At 42.6% G+C, this 18,750-nt stretch overlaps 1 protein-coding gene across 1 annotated transcript in view; it reads left to right on the top strand.

Annotated features, from left to right (window-relative positions):
• Positions 1 to 18,750, top strand: part of UBE2H (ubiquitin conjugating enzyme E2 H) — a 69,129-nt gene that overhangs the window by 28,080 nt on the left and 22,299 nt on the right. Inside the window, exons 2-3 of the mRNA XM_056573159.1 lie at positions 6,214 to 6,290; positions 18,575 to 18,649. Coding sequence (XP_056429134.1) covers positions 6,214 to 6,290; positions 18,575 to 18,649 — 152 coding nt within the window. The remainder of the gene's footprint in view (positions 1 to 6,213; positions 6,291 to 18,574; positions 18,650 to 18,750) is intronic.

The following is an 18,750-nucleotide window of genomic DNA, read 5'->3' as shown; positions in this document are numbered from 1 at the left end:
ATTTCCGCTAAAGTTGGATTTTCTTCACTAAAATGCTGGTGTTACCCCAAATTTTTCATTTTCACAAGGGGCAATAGGAGAAAACCCCCATATGTGGATGTAAAGTGCTCTGCAGGCGGGCGAACTACAATGCTCAGAAGAGAAGGTGAGCCATTGGACTTTTGGAGAGAATTTGGTTGGAATGGAAGTCGGGGGCCATGTGCATTTACAAAGCCCCCCCCCCCCCCCCCGTGGTGCCAGAACAGTGGACCCCCCACATGTGACCCCATTTTGGAAACTACACCCCTCACAGAATGTAATAAGGGGTACAGTGAGCATTTACACCCCACTGGCGTTTGACAGATCTTTGGAACAGTGGGCTGTGCAAATGAAAAATTAAATTTTCACGGACCACTGTTCCAAAAATCTGTCAGACACCTGTCGGGTGTAAATGCTCACTGTACCGCTTATTACATTACGTGAGGGGTGTAGTTTCCAAAATGGGGTCACATGTGGGAGGGTCCACTGGCTTTTCTTCCTATTCTACCTTGTGAAACTGAAAAATGTAGGGTAACACCAGCATTTTAGTGAAAAACATTTATTATAATAATAATAATAATAATAATTTTCACATTCAACTTTTAATGAAAATTTGTCAAACACTTGTGGGGAATTAAGGCTTACTATAATCCTTGTTACATTCCGTGACGGGTGTAGTTTCCAAAATGCCGTCACACGTGGGTATTTATTGTTTTGTGTTTGTCTAAAATCAGCCACCCCTGTGCAAATCACCAATTTAGACCTCAAATGTATATGGTGCGCTCTCACTTCTGAGCCATGTTGTGTGCCCGCAGATCACTTTACATCCACATATGGGGTATTTCCGTACTCCATAAATTTTGTGGGTCTTTTTTTCCTTTTACCGCTTGTGAAAATTAAAAGTATGGGGCAACACCAGCATGTTAGTGTAAAATTTTTAAAATTTTTACCTTTTCATAAGGGGTAAAAGGAGAAAAAGCCCCCCCCAAAATTTGTAACGCAATTTCTCCCGAAGCTAGAGAGCGTCATGCGCATTCGAGGCCTATTTTGGGGATTTGCATCCGCCACCGAAATACCCTACAGCAGTGTTTCCCAAACAGGGTGCCTCCAGCTGTTTCAAAACTCCCAGCATGCCTTGACAGTCAGTGGCTGTCCGGCAATACTGGGAGGAGTTGTTTTTCAACAGCTGGAGGCTCAGTTTTGGAAAAAGTGCCGTACAAGACGTGGTTTTTTATTTTTTTAATGTGGGGTGGGGACTGTGTAAGGGTGTGTATATGTAGTGTTTTACTTTTTTTGTGTAGTGTTTTTAGGGTACATTCACACGGGCGTGGATTTACAGTGAGTTTCTCGCTGGAAGTTTGAGCTGCAGCAGAGAATTTGCGACATCTCAAACTTGCCGCACTTGCTGTAAACCCCCTCCCATGTGAATGTGCCCTGTACATTCACATGGGGGGGGGGGGGGGGGCAAACCTCCAGCTGTTGCAAAACTACAACTCCCAGCATGCCTTTGGTAGTCTGTGCATGCTGGGAGTTGTAGTTATGCAACAGCTTGAGGCACATTGGTTACGCAACACAGTTTGTTACTTAACTCAGTGTTTCACATACCAGTGTGCCTCCAGCTGTTGCACTGAGAGACTGTACATGTTGGGAGTTCTAGTTTTGCAACAGCTGGAGGCACACTGGTTGCGAAATACTGAGGTAAGTAACAAACTGTGTTGCGCAACCAATGTGCCTCCAGCTGTTGCATAACTACAACTCCCAGCATGCACAGACTACCAAAGGGCATGCTGGGAGTTGTAGCAGTGTGCCTCCAGCTGTTGCAAAACTACAACTCTCAGCATGCCCTTCGAATGTCAATGCATGCTGAGTGTTGCAGTTTTGCAACAGCTGGAGATACATTGGTTGTGAAACAGAGTTTGTGTCCTAACTCAGTGTTTCGCAAGCAGTGTACCTCCAGATGTTGCAAAACTACAACTCCCAGCATGCACTGAGAGACTGTACCTGCTGGGAGTTCTAGTTTTGCATGCTGGAAGTTCAAGTTTTGCAACATCTGGAGGCACACTGCTTGGGAAACACTGAGTTAGGACACAAACTCTGTTTCACAACCAATGTGTCTCCAGCTGTTGCAAAACTGCAACACTCAGCATGCATTGACAGTCGAAGGTCATGCTGAGAGTTGTAATTTTGCAACAGCTGGGGGCACACTGCTACAACTCCCAGCATGCCCTTTGGTAGTTTGTGCATGCTGGGAGTTGTAGTTATGCAACAGCTGGATGCACACATTTTTAATAGAAAAAATGTGCCTCAGCTGTTGCATAACTACAACCCCCAGCATGCACAGACTACCAAAGGGCATGCTGGGAGTTGTAGTTGGAACTCCAGCTGTTGCAAAACTACAACTCCCAGCATGCCCTTTGACTTTGCATGCTGTGAGCTGTTGCTAAGCAACAGCAGGAGGTGAACAGGCATCACCTCCTGCTGTATCCTGCCTCCGGAACCGCCGGCACCGCTTCTGAGGGGACCCCCGCCGGAACAGGGAGGGGTAAGAGACCCCCGCCAGCCCCAATCACCGCCCAGCAGGCCAATGATCGTGAGGTGGCACCCATGCCACCTTACGCCTGCTTGGGAAGGGTGAATGGGGCTGTCTCGGGCAGCCCCATTCACCCTTTTTTTCCGGGTCACCAGAGATCCGATTGACCCGCAATCGCCCGGTCTTAATTGATCGCCGACATGGCGGGTCTCAGGGGCCCCCACAGTGGTTTTTGCACAGGATGGCTGCTGATGGATATACCAGGGCATACCTGTACGCCCTGGGACCTTAAGTGGTTAACCTCCAAACATCGGCTTGTGTATAGAGTCGCCTCATCTGGGTTTGTCCTTGGCTTGCAGAGCATGGTTTGAGGCTCCAATTCTCCCCGTTCTTCCTCAGGCACGAAAATAAACTTCAGCCTGTCCCTTAGCCTGTATAAAAGTTCGAGGGGATACATATGCAAGGCACTGTGTAGCTCCACTGAAGTTTTTGCAAGTACTAATGTGTGGAGGAGAGGAGTGCCCTAGTCACAGGTTTCCTGTCCTTGGGTGAGACGTACCTTACTTCCCAGCTTTATTTGTACTCAGATGGCTCCTATACTTGTTTGACAGGGCAATTTTAAAAGCCTATAATGTGTTTCTTAAAATTAGTGTATTGCCTAAAGAAAACATTAGAAAATGACCTAAAAGAAAGGGATAGTCCCCACCAGATATGAATTAAAGTTTTATAGTTAACATTGCCATGCCATAGTAACTTAAAAAATGGTGAATGCATGTACATAGACTGCATAGCATGAAAAATATAGCATAATGCCAAGAAATCTTTCTGGTTCAAAAAAACAAACAAGTCTCACAAAAAATGTTGGATATTGTCACAGTATGTTGTCCTGGTGGTCCCTGCAGTTGGACCCCACTGAGCAGCTTGTTATCACTAACTTGTGTATAGGGGAACACATCTTGAGGTTAGAATACCCCTTAAAACTCATAGTAACCTGAAGATAAGAAGAATTTATGAAATCATTCTGTGAGAAATGTATTACAATTGTAATTCCACAAAACAATTGTGCGGTTGCTTTTAAAGGGAACCTGTCACATAGAATATGCAGTCTAATCTGCAGGCAGCTTGTTATAGAGCAGGAGCTGTGCAGATTGCTATATAGTTTTGTGGGTTGAATTCTAGGATAACTTATTTATCAATTTAAATCTCTGCTCATTATAGGTTTTGTAGTTTTGAGTGGCCCTACTCAGTGAGCAACAACTTAGTGCTCTCTACATACACACTTAGGCGGAAAATGTGCGGAATGTCTGCCCGTAAAAAAACATGGGTGGACATTTCACAAATTTGTACGATCTGGCAGGCGCTATGAGATGTGTGATTCTGTCATCTTTCTTTATGGCATGTTGGTATATTTTGTGCTGAGGCTGGGTATATTGCTGATAGAGATGCGGTTATAAATGTCTGTGTTTAGATACGTATGGGAAGCAGATTACTTTGTCCGATCTGTTTCATGATCAGGTTTAAGCATAAGGGGTTAATGCTTTGTCATGTTGATGTTGTATTTTTAGCTGATATGTCTTTTAGCAGAAAATACAAGCTGTCATGTAATGACAGCAGTGCAGGTTCCTGGAATAGATTTTTCATTTTGGAAAGAGGGATTCCGATGTGTGTAAGAGTACATCATGTGCCTGGTTTTGTGATTCCATGTATAGTGGAGTACTCTTGTGAGACAGTTTAGGGTCATAAACTAGCTGCTGAGTTCCCATACGGACATCAGCTGATTTTTAGGGGTCTTGGCAGAGAGCCATTGCCTTCAATACACAATTAACCTGTCATTGGGTGACACTCTTAACAAGTATCCCTGCTTGTAATCGAGGAAGAAGCTTCTATGTTTGGGTAACACTATCAAAATGAATGCCCACATACACCCTCAAAGTAATCAAAACCTAGCTAATTGTTTAGAAAATAAATACATAAATAATTGTAAGGGTGCGTTCACATGGAGTAAAAGATAATAAATTCACGCTGAAAAATTTACAGGCAGAACATTTTTTATTCGCACAAAATTTGTGCGGAATTGCGCGCGGACATGGGGGAGAAAGAAGTGAAGGGTTTTTCAGCCATTTCCGCGCAAATTACGTGCAAATTGCCCGCGAATTCTGCCCGAAAACTATGTTGGGCGGAATTTTTTTTTTTTTTTACCATTGACTATTGATTTCTGCTAGCGGATTCCGCTTGAAGAATGAACATGTTCTTTCTTTAAGCGGAACGGAATTCAGCGTCGGAATTCTGCTAGCAGAATTTCCGCAGTGTGAACAGGACAGCAGAAATAACATTAAAGTCAATGGGCAGAGGAGATGTGCATTAATTTGGAGCGGAGAATTCAAAAGGAATTACTCGAGTAAATTCCTCTTGAATTACTCCGTGTGAACGCACCCGAAGTCGGAAACAAACATATTGGCCCTCATTTACTATTCTAAATCCGACCTCTTTTGTCGGTTTTTTTTGTTGCATCTTTGTCTGCGCCATGTCGCAGACATCGTGCGCCAGTCTGCGACACCATGCAACATTTTTTCCCGACGGACCCGATGTGGATTCTTCCAAACCCGAAAAAGGGGCGTAACCCCACATTTCTGAGCTTTCCCACGTATTTATTGTATTGTTGTGGATTTGTTGTATTGTTGTGGATTTTTTTCCCGATAGCTCAGAGGAGTTGGAAACCAAAACCAACAAAACCCACGTGCGACAAACAGGATGCGACATAATAATAAATACCAGGGGAAAAAAGCAGTCGGGTAAGAAAGCAAGATAGACTTACAACCCGATTTTCTAAGTAAATGAGGGCCATTGTAAATTCAAATTCCTAGCTATTATATAAATAAGCATTGCTCACTTGCTGGTACTGAGGAGTTTTCAATGGTGTGTAGCAAACTTCAGTAAAAAGTAGCCTGTAATAGTAAAGGGTATACAAGGTATGCTAAGTAATGTTTATAGCTCTTCACTGGACCCAGCATTTATGCTTCCATATACCCACCCATCTTGTGCTGCCATTTACTGGGCAGATGATCATTTGTTATTCTTGTGATGCATTACCTGTATTTCTCAGGTATCAAATTACACTTTAGCAAATGGGGGCATCATCTTCTCCAGCATGCCACTGCTTCCCAACCACAGGTGCCGTAATCCGTTGAGGGAAGATGGTGACCTTACGCGCTAGGACACTTGTGGCATAGTACAGGTGGCCTAGGATGAATACCTGCCTCTAGTAACCATCTTTTTCACTGGGACACAAAGTGCTTATCCTGACAGTACCGACACTCCTGGACTAGAAGCAGAAGAAGCCGGCAATAACTGGTGGAGCAGTGTTTTTGTTTTTTTTGTTTTCCTTAACATCTTTAGTGGGGTCTTACCTACAGTGGTAAGCTACCTTCAGGAAGTCCTACCTACAGGGGTGTCCTCCTTTCTAAGGGGCAAACTATTACATAAGTATCCAATTAATTTGCCCTTAGTAAAAATGTAGTAGTTCTCGTCAGTTTCATGTGTTAAATTGTAATATGATTATATATGAATGAAAGCAGCACTTTGTATCTTCTTAGTATTTCATGTATACATCTTAACTTGTAGAAAGCTATACTTGCCTGAATGTTTCCCTTAACTTACTCTTATAGTATTGAGAGCAAACACGAAGTCACAATCCTAGGAGGTCTAAATGAATTTATAGTGAAGTTTTATGGCCCACAAGGAAGTAAGTATTACTAGTGCCATTAACAATTCTTTTGCAGCTAAGATCTTGGCTGATCAAGGTAACGCTGATTATTGATATGCTTCATGATACTCCCAAGCAGGTATACAACTCAATTTAACAGGTTCCTTACATGGATGACAAAATTAGTTTAGCACACTTCAGGAAAGGATTCCTCCTGAATTAGATTGATTGATTGATTTATTTATTAACCAAGTGAAGTATTTACAATATTCCAAATAAACTGTTTCATTCATTTCCTAAAATGTTCAAAGATTATCTATGCATAAATATGACACCAGAACTATTGAGACCAATTACAAAGAATTACATGAATAACAGTAGTAGTAGTCTGGTATTTCACAACCAAAGGGTACCACATGTCATGGTATAGACCTTACAAGTGGTTACACTATCGATCAGCAGTCAGTGGTAACATAAACATTTACATTAAGTGACTGAGGGTGCGTTCACACGGCCGTTTGCCCCCGTTCCGTTTAAAAAAAAACGGATTTAAAAAAATGGATAGAAACGGCTGATCAAACGGGTATCCGTTTTGAAGCGTTTGTAACCGTTTTTAATCCGTTTTTTTGTTTGTTTTTTTTTTATGAAAAAATCAGCCACCTACAGACTCCTGCAGCCAGGACTAGTACTACTCCCATCATGGAACAGACTTGTTTCCATGGTGGGAGTAGTAGTTCCTGGCTGCAGGAGTCTGCCGGCGGCTGGGGAGGCTACATAAGTGCTTGTACTACTACCCCCATCATGTAACAGACTCTATTCCATGATGGGGGTAGTAGTACAGGGGCTGAGGGATTGATCGCACCGGGTCTCACTTCCGAGATCCGATCAGAAGTTATTAAGCAGGGGAGCGGGCGGTATGGTCCGCAACCCTGCGATCACCGATGTACTGTATTTTACTTTCATTTTTAAATTCCCCGTGGGGAGTTCTGAATGGCCCGTACTGAGGGATTTTTAAAATGGACAATTTATATTGAAAGCGCTGTGGGGGCAAGATATATAGCGCTATATATCTAGCCCCCCAGCGCATTTATAAAGATAACCCCCGCCAGCTCAAAAATATATACCCCTGCATATAATATAATATATATATATATATATATATATATAGTGTGTGTGTGTGTGACCCCCGTCAGCGCATTTATAATGTAACCCCCCCCCCCCCCCCCCCCGCCAGCGCAACTATCAATATATACCCCCCGCCAGCGCATTTGTGACCCCCCCCCCCCTTGCTGGTGCATATGTCATTACTGCAGCGCGATGTATGAATAGTATTTTACTGGCAGAGCATCGCACCAGCCGCTGCCGGCGCGATGCTGCAGATAGAATACTATTCATACATTGCGCTGCAGCCTGCCGGGGCATATTATATAGAAGTGTTGTGGGGGCCAGATAATACTATATTTCTGGCCCCCACAGCACTTCTATATAATATGCCCCTGCAGGCTGCAGCGCGGTGTATGATTAGTATTCTATCTTCAGCAGCGGCTGTTGCGATGCTCTGCCAGTAAAGTACTATTCATGCATCGCGCTGCAGTAATGACATATGCACCGGGGGGGGGGGGGGGTCACATAAATGCACTGGCGGGGGGTATATATTGATAATTGCGCTGGCGGTATATAATTATAAAGGCGCAGGCGGGGTTACATTATAAATGCGCTGGGGGGGGGGTCACATATATATTCGTTTTTTTTTTTTTTTTTAGGGCCGATAATGGGTGGAGGTTAGGGCCAATAGCCGATAACTTATACCGATATTCCGGTATAAGTTATCGGCTATTTACCCCCCCCCGCGACACCGCTGCAGATCATTGCTTTAAAGCGGGCGTTTTAAATCAATGAACTGCAGTGGCTTTTGCGGTGCCATAGACCGCCGCCGCCACCCGCTACTCTCCCCCTGCCTGTCCGGGGGTCCTGAGTCTTATCACCACCACCCCCACCGCCGCACTGCTCGCCGCACCGCCCTGGCCCCATTGCCTTCCCCCATCCACTGTTTTATAATTACCTGTTCCCGGGGTCCACTCTACATCTGGCTCCGGTGGCGTCCTCCTGAGCGGTCACAGTGCGCACTGACGGTGACGTCACCTCACTCATCATTGCGCACAGTGTAACGCAGGACGCAGCAGGAGCCAGAAGTAGCGTGGACCCCGGGAACAGGTAATTATAAAACCGGGGATGGGGGAGGCAATTGGGCCGGGGCGGTGCGGTGGGGGGTGCGGAGTGGCGGGGCGGTGCGGGGGGCGGGTCATTATCGGCTTATTGGCAAGGTAATATATATCGGCCAAACCGATAATCGGTTGATCCCTAATATATATACTGCGGGGTATATATTTTTGTGCTGGTGAGGGTTATATCTTTATAAATGCGCTGGGGGGAGGGCTAGATATATAGGGCTATATATCTTGCCTCCCCCACAGCGCTTTTAATATACATTGTCAATTTTAAAAATCCCTGCAAGGAGCCCTGATTGGCTCCTCGGTACGGGCCATTCAGAGCTCCCCACAGGAATTTTAAAAATTAAAATAAAATACATCGGTGATCGCAGGGTTGCGGACCATGCCGCCTGCTTAATAACTTCTGATCGGATCGGGTCCCAGAAGTGAGACCCGTTGCGATCAATCCCTCAGCCCCTGTACTACTACCCCCATCATGGAACAGAGTCTGATCCATGATGGGGGTTGTAGTACAAACACTAATGTAGTCCCCCCAGCCACCGGCAGACTCCTGCAGCCAGGGAATTACTACTCCCATCATGGAACAGACTTGTTTCCATGATGAGAGTAGTAGTAGTCCCACAACACTGCTTGACTCTGCTGATGTCACCTCTTCTGAGCATGCTCAATTGCAATTACGGATATTTTAAACCCGGGTGCAAAAGGATGACATTAAAGGTTCATCCGTTTTGCCATAGACGTCAATGTTAAAATTATGATGTCCGTGTTTTCTTCCGTTTTTTTCACAGAAGAAAAAAAAATGCATGTGCTGATTTTTAATTTTTTTTTCTTCCGGGAAAAAAACGGAAATGAGTGCAAACTGGTGCACACGGATGTAAACTGATTTGTAAACGGATTAAAAACGGTAAAAAAAAAATCCCATTCAGGTCGATGGGATTTTTTTACAATCTGCAAAAACGGAGCTAAAACGGGGACAAACGGCCGTGTGAACACACTCTTAAAGGTTACCTTCTCTGGAAAAAGAGAAGACTCCAATAACAAACAATGACTGCCTTCAGCAAAGTACAGGCTTTGCAAAATGAGTCACCCAGATGTCTTTGGCACCTCCCTTTTACTGCACATACTATGCTCCAATATTAACGCATATTCTGCATAGCACAATGAGTGACCTATAACCAAACACTTTGTCCCCTGTATGTATGCGACGCACTCCGCTCCCCGATTGTAATTCTGCAATACAATGAGAACTAATTAGTTGCAATGCGTGAACACTGCGTAAGGTGCGTTCACACTTTGGCAACTCCTCAGTGGGAAATACAGAGTTTTGCTACTATTCACTTCGGTGGATCCATGGAAAAGCCTTAAAGGGGCACTCCACTGGAAAACATTTATTTATTTATTTTTAAATCAACTGGTGCCAGAAAATTATCAGATTTGTAAATTACTTATATTTATTTAAAAATCTTAACCCTTCCAGTACTTATCAGCTGTTGTATGTTCCAGAGGAAGTTGTTTTCTTTTTGAATTTCCTTTTTATCTGACCACAGTGCGCTCTGCTGACACCTCTGTCCATTTGAGCAACTGTCCAGAGTAGAAGCAATTCCCCACAGCAAACCTCTCCTCTTCTGGACAGTTCCTAAAATAGACAGAGGTGTCAGCAGAGAGCACTGTGGTCAGAAAGCAAGGAAATTCAAAAAGAAATTAACTTCCTGTGGAGCATATAGCAGCTAAGTACTGGAAGGATTCATATTTTTAAATAGAAGCAATTTACAAATCTGTTTAAAAAAATAAAATAAAAAATTCCAGGGAGTACCCCTTTAATAGTGGCAGATTACAGTAGACCTAATGAAGTAATTTGTAGCAAAACTCACAGCTTCCCGCTGCGAGTTATCAAAGTGTGGACACACCCTAACAAAGCGAAATAGACCAAAAGATCTCCTATGCATTTCTAAAGCTTTGGGACTCCAGCAAACCACGGTGAGAGCCATTCTTTACAAATGAAGAAAGTTTTGGTAGAGTGGTGGATCTTCACAGGAGTGGCTGGCCTCCAAAGAACCCACAACAACCTCAAAAGAACTACAGGCCCATTTGCCTCAGTTAAAGGGGTACTCCAGGGAACTAAACCCACAGCCCATTCTTTCCCTCTCGCCAACCTATTTATCTAAACATCATTCATTAGCTATATAGAGCAGTCTTCCCCCTTTCAGTTGTCACTTACATGCAGGAAGTAAGGAAAATACCTCAGCAGCCCCTACCCTCCCGAGAGACACAGACCATGTCGTTTCTGCCCTGAACTGATAAGTTCTGCTCCCTATTAGCTGGGAGGTGTGTACAGCCATGGCCAATTAGACACTTAAAGTGCAACAGTCGTCAATCTTTAACTCCCCAGACTACTACCATTTTATTACTGAGTAAATGTGGCCATACCTTTTATCAGCGATTTTCAGTTTTTTCTAAGTTAAATAATAATTTTATGCAGCAGTCAGGCAAAGCCCCACCGCCGACACTCCTATCCTCTCTTTCCACACTGGGACCACTGTGCAGTAAGACACAGAGGTCCACAGCGTGTGTGCCCCTCCCTGCCGGCTCTGACGTGCGCTCCACCGGCTCGGCTTGTTTTGAGGGAGCGAGCGCTCATTCTGCAAGTGCTTGCCCTCGCTGTCTAATACAGCACGTCAGAGCCGGCAGGAAGTGGCGCATGCGCTGTGGATCGCTGTGTCTTACTGCACAGGAGTCCCGATGCTGAAAGAAAGGATAGGTGTGGCGGCGGTGGGGCTTTGCAGACTCCCAAGCCACACCTCTCTGTGCCTGACTGCTGCATAAAATGATTTGACTTAGAAAACACAGAAAATCGCTGATATTGGTAAATGTGGCCATACCTTTAACCAAATGGTATTAATCTAGGGGGTTAAAAATTGACGACAGTTGCACTTTAATCTTTCCTCACAGAACAGGAGGATGGGAGCTGCGAGTAGCTGAATGACAATGAGAACATAGCTGCAATGGCTGCCAGATAAAGTAGTAGTCATGTTGAAATGTAAAGAGGAGGGAAGGATGACAAAAATATGAAGTAGCCAGACAAGGCAACAGGGGCCATAGAAGTCATGCATATCAGGCAGCATAATTTACAGGGAACATATCCAGATAGTGTGGTTGCTTTGGAGAGTGTATATGTATATGTGTGTGTGTGTATATGTGTATATATATATATATATATAATATAATATAATATAATAATATATACAGCAGCACACTGCTAGCACAAAGATATAGATAAAACATGAGTATATAGATAGAACATGAAAAGCTATGCAGCTGTAGTGCAATAAATGAAAATATGAAACTATGACATTATGAGGTACTTGGCTTGCGAATTTGGCGGCCAAATAGCGTGGACCGTCCCACCACGGTAAGGTGACCTCATTCTGGGACGGACCCTACACTGTGAATATGCCTCTGTCAACAGTACAGCAGGCATGCAAGGTCTGAAACATCCAAGGCACCTTATATACACCTAATAGAGGTGGGTGGGGTGCAGGAGCCAACATGGAGGTAGCCACTCCCCCATATGTGTAATACAACCAAAGAATAAGTTGGCCAGCACTATTTGATTCCAAACTATTGTATAGACCTGGCTTATATATATAATAATTTCTCTGGTGCACCCCTTAGTTTTCATGACTCAAGAACTTTCATGACTAAAGAAGTTCATGGTGTAAACCACTGATGACCAAAATTAACTTAAAGGCTCTTCTTGCTTTTGCCAAAAAAAAAAAATCTTGATGATCCTTAAAGGGGTTATCCAGGAAAAAACTTTTTTTTATATATATCAATTGGCTCCAGAAAGTTAAACAGATTTGTAAATTCCTTCTATTAAAAAAATCTTAATCCTTTCAGTACTTATGAGCTTCTGAAGTTGAGTTGTTCTTTTCTGTCTAAGTGCTCTCTGATGACACGTGTCTCGGGAACCGCCATGTTTAGAAGCAAGTCCCATAGCAAACCTCTTCTACTCTGTGCAGTTCCCGAGACAAGCAGAGATGTTAGCAGAGAGCACTGTTGCCAGACAGAATACAACAACTCAACTTCAGCACCAGATAATTATTGAAAGGATTAAGATTTTTTTAATAGAAGTAATTTACAAATCTGTTTAACTTTCTGGAGCCAGTTGATATAAGAAAAAAAGTTTTTTTTCCTGGAATACCCCTTTAAGATCCCGAAGTGTGTTTCCTGTTAAATCTAGTAACATAGCATTGCAGAAAAAGAACATTATACCAACAGTCAAATGTGGTGGTGGTGGTGGTGTGATCGTCTTGGGCTGCTCTGCTATTTTAGGACTGGGACGATTTGCTGTGATTCATGGAACCATGAATTTTGCCCTCTACCAAAAAATACTGAAGGAAAATGTCCAGCCATCAGTATGTGACATCAAGCTAAAGTGCACTTGGGTTCTGCAGCAGGACAGTGATCCTAAAATCACCAGCAACCTCTAAAGGGCTTAAACTCAAAATGAAGGCTCCAGAGTGGACTTGTATTTGATTAAGATGCTGTGGCATGACCTTAAAAAGGCAGTTCATGCCCGAAAACACTCCAGTGTGGATGGATTAAAACAATTCTGCACATAGTGATGCAAGAATCTTTACAGGGATGTGAAAGACTCATTGCCAGTTATCCCAAAGGCTAGATTGCAGTTGTTGCTGCTGAGGGAGACATAACCAGTTATTTGGTTTAGGATTCAATTACTTTTTCACATAGGGTCATGAAGGGTTGATGGCTTTTTTTCCTTATAATAAATAAATATCACTTAAACTCCATTTTGTGTTTACTTGGGTTATCTGTGAGTGAATACAAAATGTGTTTGATCTGAAACATTAAAGTGTGAGAAATTTGCAAAAAAATTAAAATAAAAAAAATCAGGAAAGGGGCAAATACTTTTTTACAGAACTGTTGATTGCTGAGAGCTTGTTCTCTCTTTTGACTTGTACACTTTAATACAAAAGTGGTAGTTGAGCTTAGTAATAGTATAGTTTTGGCCAAAACCTGCGTCAGTAAAAAAATCCATGAACCCATTACTGGGTTGTAATGTCACATTAGCCATTGGCCACCACCATTGCCTGGAACCTAGCACCATAAATGTCTGTGTCTAATTGGATCATATGACATGTGCAAAATCATCGTTTAACTAGGGATCGACCGATATCGATTATTTTTAATTATTATTTTTTTTTTTTTTAGGGCCCATACCGATGATCTGTCTTTCAGGCCGATAGCCGATGACTTATACCGATATTTTGGTATAAGTTATCGGCTATTTCAACTCGACCGACCGATTATCGGTTTGGCCGATATTCACGACTTTGGACGTTAGCGATATCTGCAATTACCTTGCCCACAATGAACCGCACCAACTGCCCCCCCCCCCCCCCCCCCGCGCTCTGCCCCGCAAAAGCCACTGCAGTTCATTGATTTAAAGCCAATAGCTTATACCAGAATATCTGTATAAGTTGGCCTGAAAGGCCACAGATTATCGGTATCGGCCCTAAAAAATCGATATCGGTCGGTCCCTAATTTATTCCATGGCTATAGACTATAAAAGCAACTTTTACTTGTGGTTGGAGAAAACAAATGATACAGATGACAGGTTCTCTTTCAGGCTGGGTTCACACACATTTTGTCCAGTATTTTTAGCGTAACTAGGAATAGAGCTGACGCACTAAAACTATAATGGAAAGATTTGCTGCTTTCTGTGTTTTGAACCCATACCTGGTTTTGGCTAAAAATTCTGACCAAAATACCATGCGTGATGGCAGCTTAAGAATAGAGTTACTATGTTTTCATGTGACTGGTGTTCTTACTAAAGTAAAAAAAAAAAAAAAAAAAAAAAAAAAAAAAGACTTTGGAATAAAGATAAAGTCCAAAAAGTTTTCTGCGGTCAAAACACACAATAGTGTGTATTGGTCAGATACCATGTGGTCATAGCTTTACTGCGCTGCCAACACAGCTGGGTTGCTGTAACCTAAGCTTGGGAATATTTACCACATTGCCAGTTTTACTCCATGGACATGTAATCTCTCTTTGGTATTTATAAACCTTGAAGTGTTCATTAGAAAAAAATTATTTCTAAAGGTTTTTTTTCTCCCCCAGAAACGCATTCTGCATCTGTCCTTAGGGTAGGCTCACATGTGCTGTATGTTGCTGGGTAACATTGAAGTCAAAAGGTTATACTGGTAATGTCACAGTAGCCATTGGCCACCACAATTTCCAGGAACTTAGCACCATAAATGTCTGTGTCTAATAACTGGATCATATGACATGTACAAAAATCATCTTTTTACTACCTGGACAGTAAAAGGGGTGCATGAAATGCTAAAATTTATCGATGTGTACTTTTTTTCCCACAAAATGGGAGATATTCATAAAGAGTGTTGTAGGGGAGTGTCTTTTTACCCCATTAATTCATATGGCGGAAACTGTGTACCTGCACGATTTATTACATGGCTCAGGGTATGTGATAAATCTGGTGCTGATCACCTTTCTTACTTCAGTACATCACTTTTGTATGGTGCCTCTTTGCGACTTTTTGTGACTTTTTATCCCCTGTTACAAAATGTACGACTTTTTAATAATGCTGTTTGCAGTCAGTTTTGTAAGCAAAGTCAGGGCTGGTGTAGATTTGTGCCTAAGTTGCGCTAAAAGGTGCGGCAAACTGAAGTTGCACATCATAAATTCCTTACCACTGCATGATATCAACTGAAATCAGGACTTAGTATTTTTTTGAAAAACCTAAAGCGAAAGTCGCAATGAAAAGTCTCAAAACAGCAACTGAGACAAATATACAAAACCAGGAACACTGGCAATGTGGTAAATATTTCCAATCTTAGGTTACAGCAACCCAGCTGTGTTGGCAGCGCAGTAAATCTATGACCACATGGTATCTGACTATTGTGTGTTTTGACCGCAGAAAACTTTTTGAACTTCAGAATACTGGTGTGTACGTGCATGTATATGTGTGTGTGTGTGTGTGTGTGTGTGTGTGTGTGTATATATATATAATATAATATACACACACACACACACTTTTTAAATGTTTTTTTTTTTTTGTACTTTTAGTAAGAAGACCATAGTCGCATAACATTGTAACTTCATTCTTAAAGGAATACTGTAGTGGAATAGAACTTAACCTCTATCAGAAGGTTAGGGGATAAGTTATAGATCGTGGGGGGGTCCAACCACTGGGACCCCCTGTGATCTCCTGTGCTTGGCCGCAGCAGTCCGCAGGAAGGGGGCGTTCTGTCCCCTGCATGATGCAGGGGCGTGTCTGCTGCGGCTTCCTGCAGTGGTCAGCACGGAACTTACCGTGGACTGCCGAGGCCCCATACAGGAGAGTTTTTTTTTGTTTTTGTTTTTTTTGTTTTTTTCCTCAAAATACTGCATATTGACATAGCCTGAGTGTCATAAATGCTATTACCCCCAAGTATTTTTTGTCTGCCTAGCAACATTTAGACTCAGTTTGATTTCTAAAGTCATGTCTTCAGTTTGTGCTTTCTTTTTTTTTCCTATTTTTAAAGGGCCGATCTCTAAATACAGATAAGCTTTACTGTTGCAACACTAAGGATTTTAACAGAATGTAGCTCTTTGTTATAAACCACACTGAAAATCCCTGCTGCGTACACTGCCAATAAACTGCATTAAAGGGGTTATCCAGGATTAGAAAGAAAAAAAATAGCTGCTTCCCTCCAGCAACAGTACCACCCTTATCAGTTTCATTAAAGTGAATATAGCAGAGTTGTAATACCACACACCACCTGAGGACAGGTGTGGTGCTGGTTTTGTTAGAAAGCTGGTGTTTTTTTTTAATCCTGGATTACCCCTTTAAGTCTCTGGCTAGGTCTTCCTGGCATCCGCACCCATGTCCCTGCCTGCTTTCTCCCATCAACATGTTAATTCAATCAGTCTCTAAAGAAGGGTTATAATCTTAAAGGAGAACTGTGGCAAAACATTTTTCATTTCCCCTGTGCCCAGGCTGCAAAAACTGAAAAAACAAACTTTAACTCTGCTTCCTACGTTCCTCCATTGTGCCGATATCTATGCCCTGCCTTCTCCCTGCTTCCTGTGCTCCTTACTTGACTGTGTTCTCAGCCGATCACCGGCCAAGGCGGAACATCGCTGAGTTAAAGTTTATTTATTTTTTTAAGTTTTTGCAGCCTGGGCACAGGGCAAATGAAAAATGTTTCGCTACAGTTCTCCTTTAAGGCTAAGTTCACACGGCAATGTCCACACGGAAAAACTCTTTGCGGACATTGCCCTTGACAGCAGAGCGCCAACTTAACATGCCGGAGCTAGAACCACTCGAGAATGCACAGTCTCTTAGGTGACCATGCATTTCGAGCGCTGCCCACAGAAAGGAAAGAGGTCTATTCTTTTTGCAGACTCCAGAGTTTGAATTTCCGCACCAGATGTTTCTGGCGTGGAAATTCTGCTATGTGAACAGCGGAGCAGAATCCCATTGAAATCAATTCTCTGCTGCTGCGGAATCTCCGTGCGGAATTACACATAGAAATTCTGCCATGTGAACATAGGCTAAAGGGGTTGTAATATTAATGCTACCCCTGTCCATACAGGCTATGACTATGGGGATTTTCCTTAATTTTTTTGTAGGTCCTCTAAAGATCTGTCATGTTGAATGGGGACTATTGGTGGAAGCCATTTTCATGTCTCTTGAGAGATGTTCGATTGCATTCAAGTCAGGGCTCTGACTGGGCCACTCACTGACATTCACAGAGTTGTCTCTAAGCCCCTCCCGTGGCTGTGTGCTTAGGGTTATTGTCTTGGAAGGTGAACATTTTGCCTAGTCTGAGGTCCAAAACACTCGATACGTTTTTTTTTTTTAAATTAAGAATATCTCTGTAGTTGGTTCCACTCAGCTTTCCTTCAACTCTCACCAGTCTCCCAGTCGCAGGCTCTGAAAAATACCACCACAGCATGATGCTCCCACCACCATGCTTCACTGTAGTGAAGGTTTTGGGCAGTTGATGAGCAGTACCTAGTTTTTTTACAGATGCCTTGAATTGAGGCCAAGTTCAGTTTTGGTCATCGGACCAGAGTCCTTTTTTTAGGTGCTTTATTGCAAACTCCATGTGGGCTTTCATGTGTCTTTTACTGAGGAGAGGCTTCTTTCTGGTCACAAGTCCAGATTGGTCTAGAGCTGCAATGATGGAAGTGTCTCCTATCTGCACACAGGATATCTAGAACTCAGCCAGAGTGACCATTGGGTTTTTGGTCATCTCTCTCCTTCTCCACTGATCTCTTAGTAGGGTAGGGTGACCAGCTCTAGGAGGAGTTCCATTTAAGAATTATGGAGGCCACTGTGCTCTGGTGAACTTTCAGTGCACAGAAATATATTGGACCCTTCTCCATCTCTATGCCTCAGCACAAAACTATCTGAGCTTTACAAGATTTTCCCCATAATGACTTGGTTTTTGCTTTGTTATTCTTTGTCACCTGTCTTTTATATAGACTTGACATGATCTGTAATGACACAGCCCTATCAGCTGAATTGACCACAAGTGACTCTTTCTTTTAAGATGTTTCTACAACGTAATTAATCAAGAGAAATGGGAGGAGCCAGGTCTGAATTTCAAATGTCATAGAAAAGGGTCTGAATACTTGTGTCTATGCAAAATTCTATTTTTATGTTTTAAATTTGCCAAAAAAAAGTCAAAAATAATTTTCATTTTGTAATTATGGGGTATGAAGTGTAAAATAAAACGGGGGGTTGGGGGAGAGTGACTTTTTTTTTTGCTTTCGGCACAAGGCAGTGACATAACAAAATGTGAATGGATCTGAGAACTTTCTAAAATACGGTACATTGTTTAACAGCATAAACCTAGTAATGGATTCTATGTAGTTATAGCAATCAACTTATCTGAAACTCAGTGAATGACATGTTGGATTTTTTATTTTTTTTAGGTTGTACATTGTTCGACATCATACGCATATTATTTATTAACTTGCATATGTGCCACATCATGTCCTTTGCTGCTCCTTCCTTGTGTGTGTGGGAAACCTTAGTCATTCTTTTCTTCTTTATTGCAGCACCATATGAAGGTGGCGTGTGGAAAGTTAGAGTTGACCTTCCTGACAAATATCCTTTCAAGTCTCCTTCTATAGGTGGGTACTGATGAAAAATTATTTTAACTCTTGTGTCCAAGGTTTTAAGCAAGGTTGAAATGCTGCATTGTAAGGGGTGGGGTCACATGTAACTATTCCGC

The sequence above is a fragment of the Hyla sarda genome, chromosome 4 (assembly GCF_029499605.1).
Source record: "Hyla sarda isolate aHylSar1 chromosome 4, aHylSar1.hap1, whole genome shotgun sequence".
Taxonomy (NCBI): domain Eukaryota; kingdom Metazoa; phylum Chordata; class Amphibia; order Anura; family Hylidae; genus Hyla; species Hyla sarda.
Note: the sequence above shows the minus strand (reverse complement) of the source record. Positions and strands in the feature narration are given on the sequence as shown.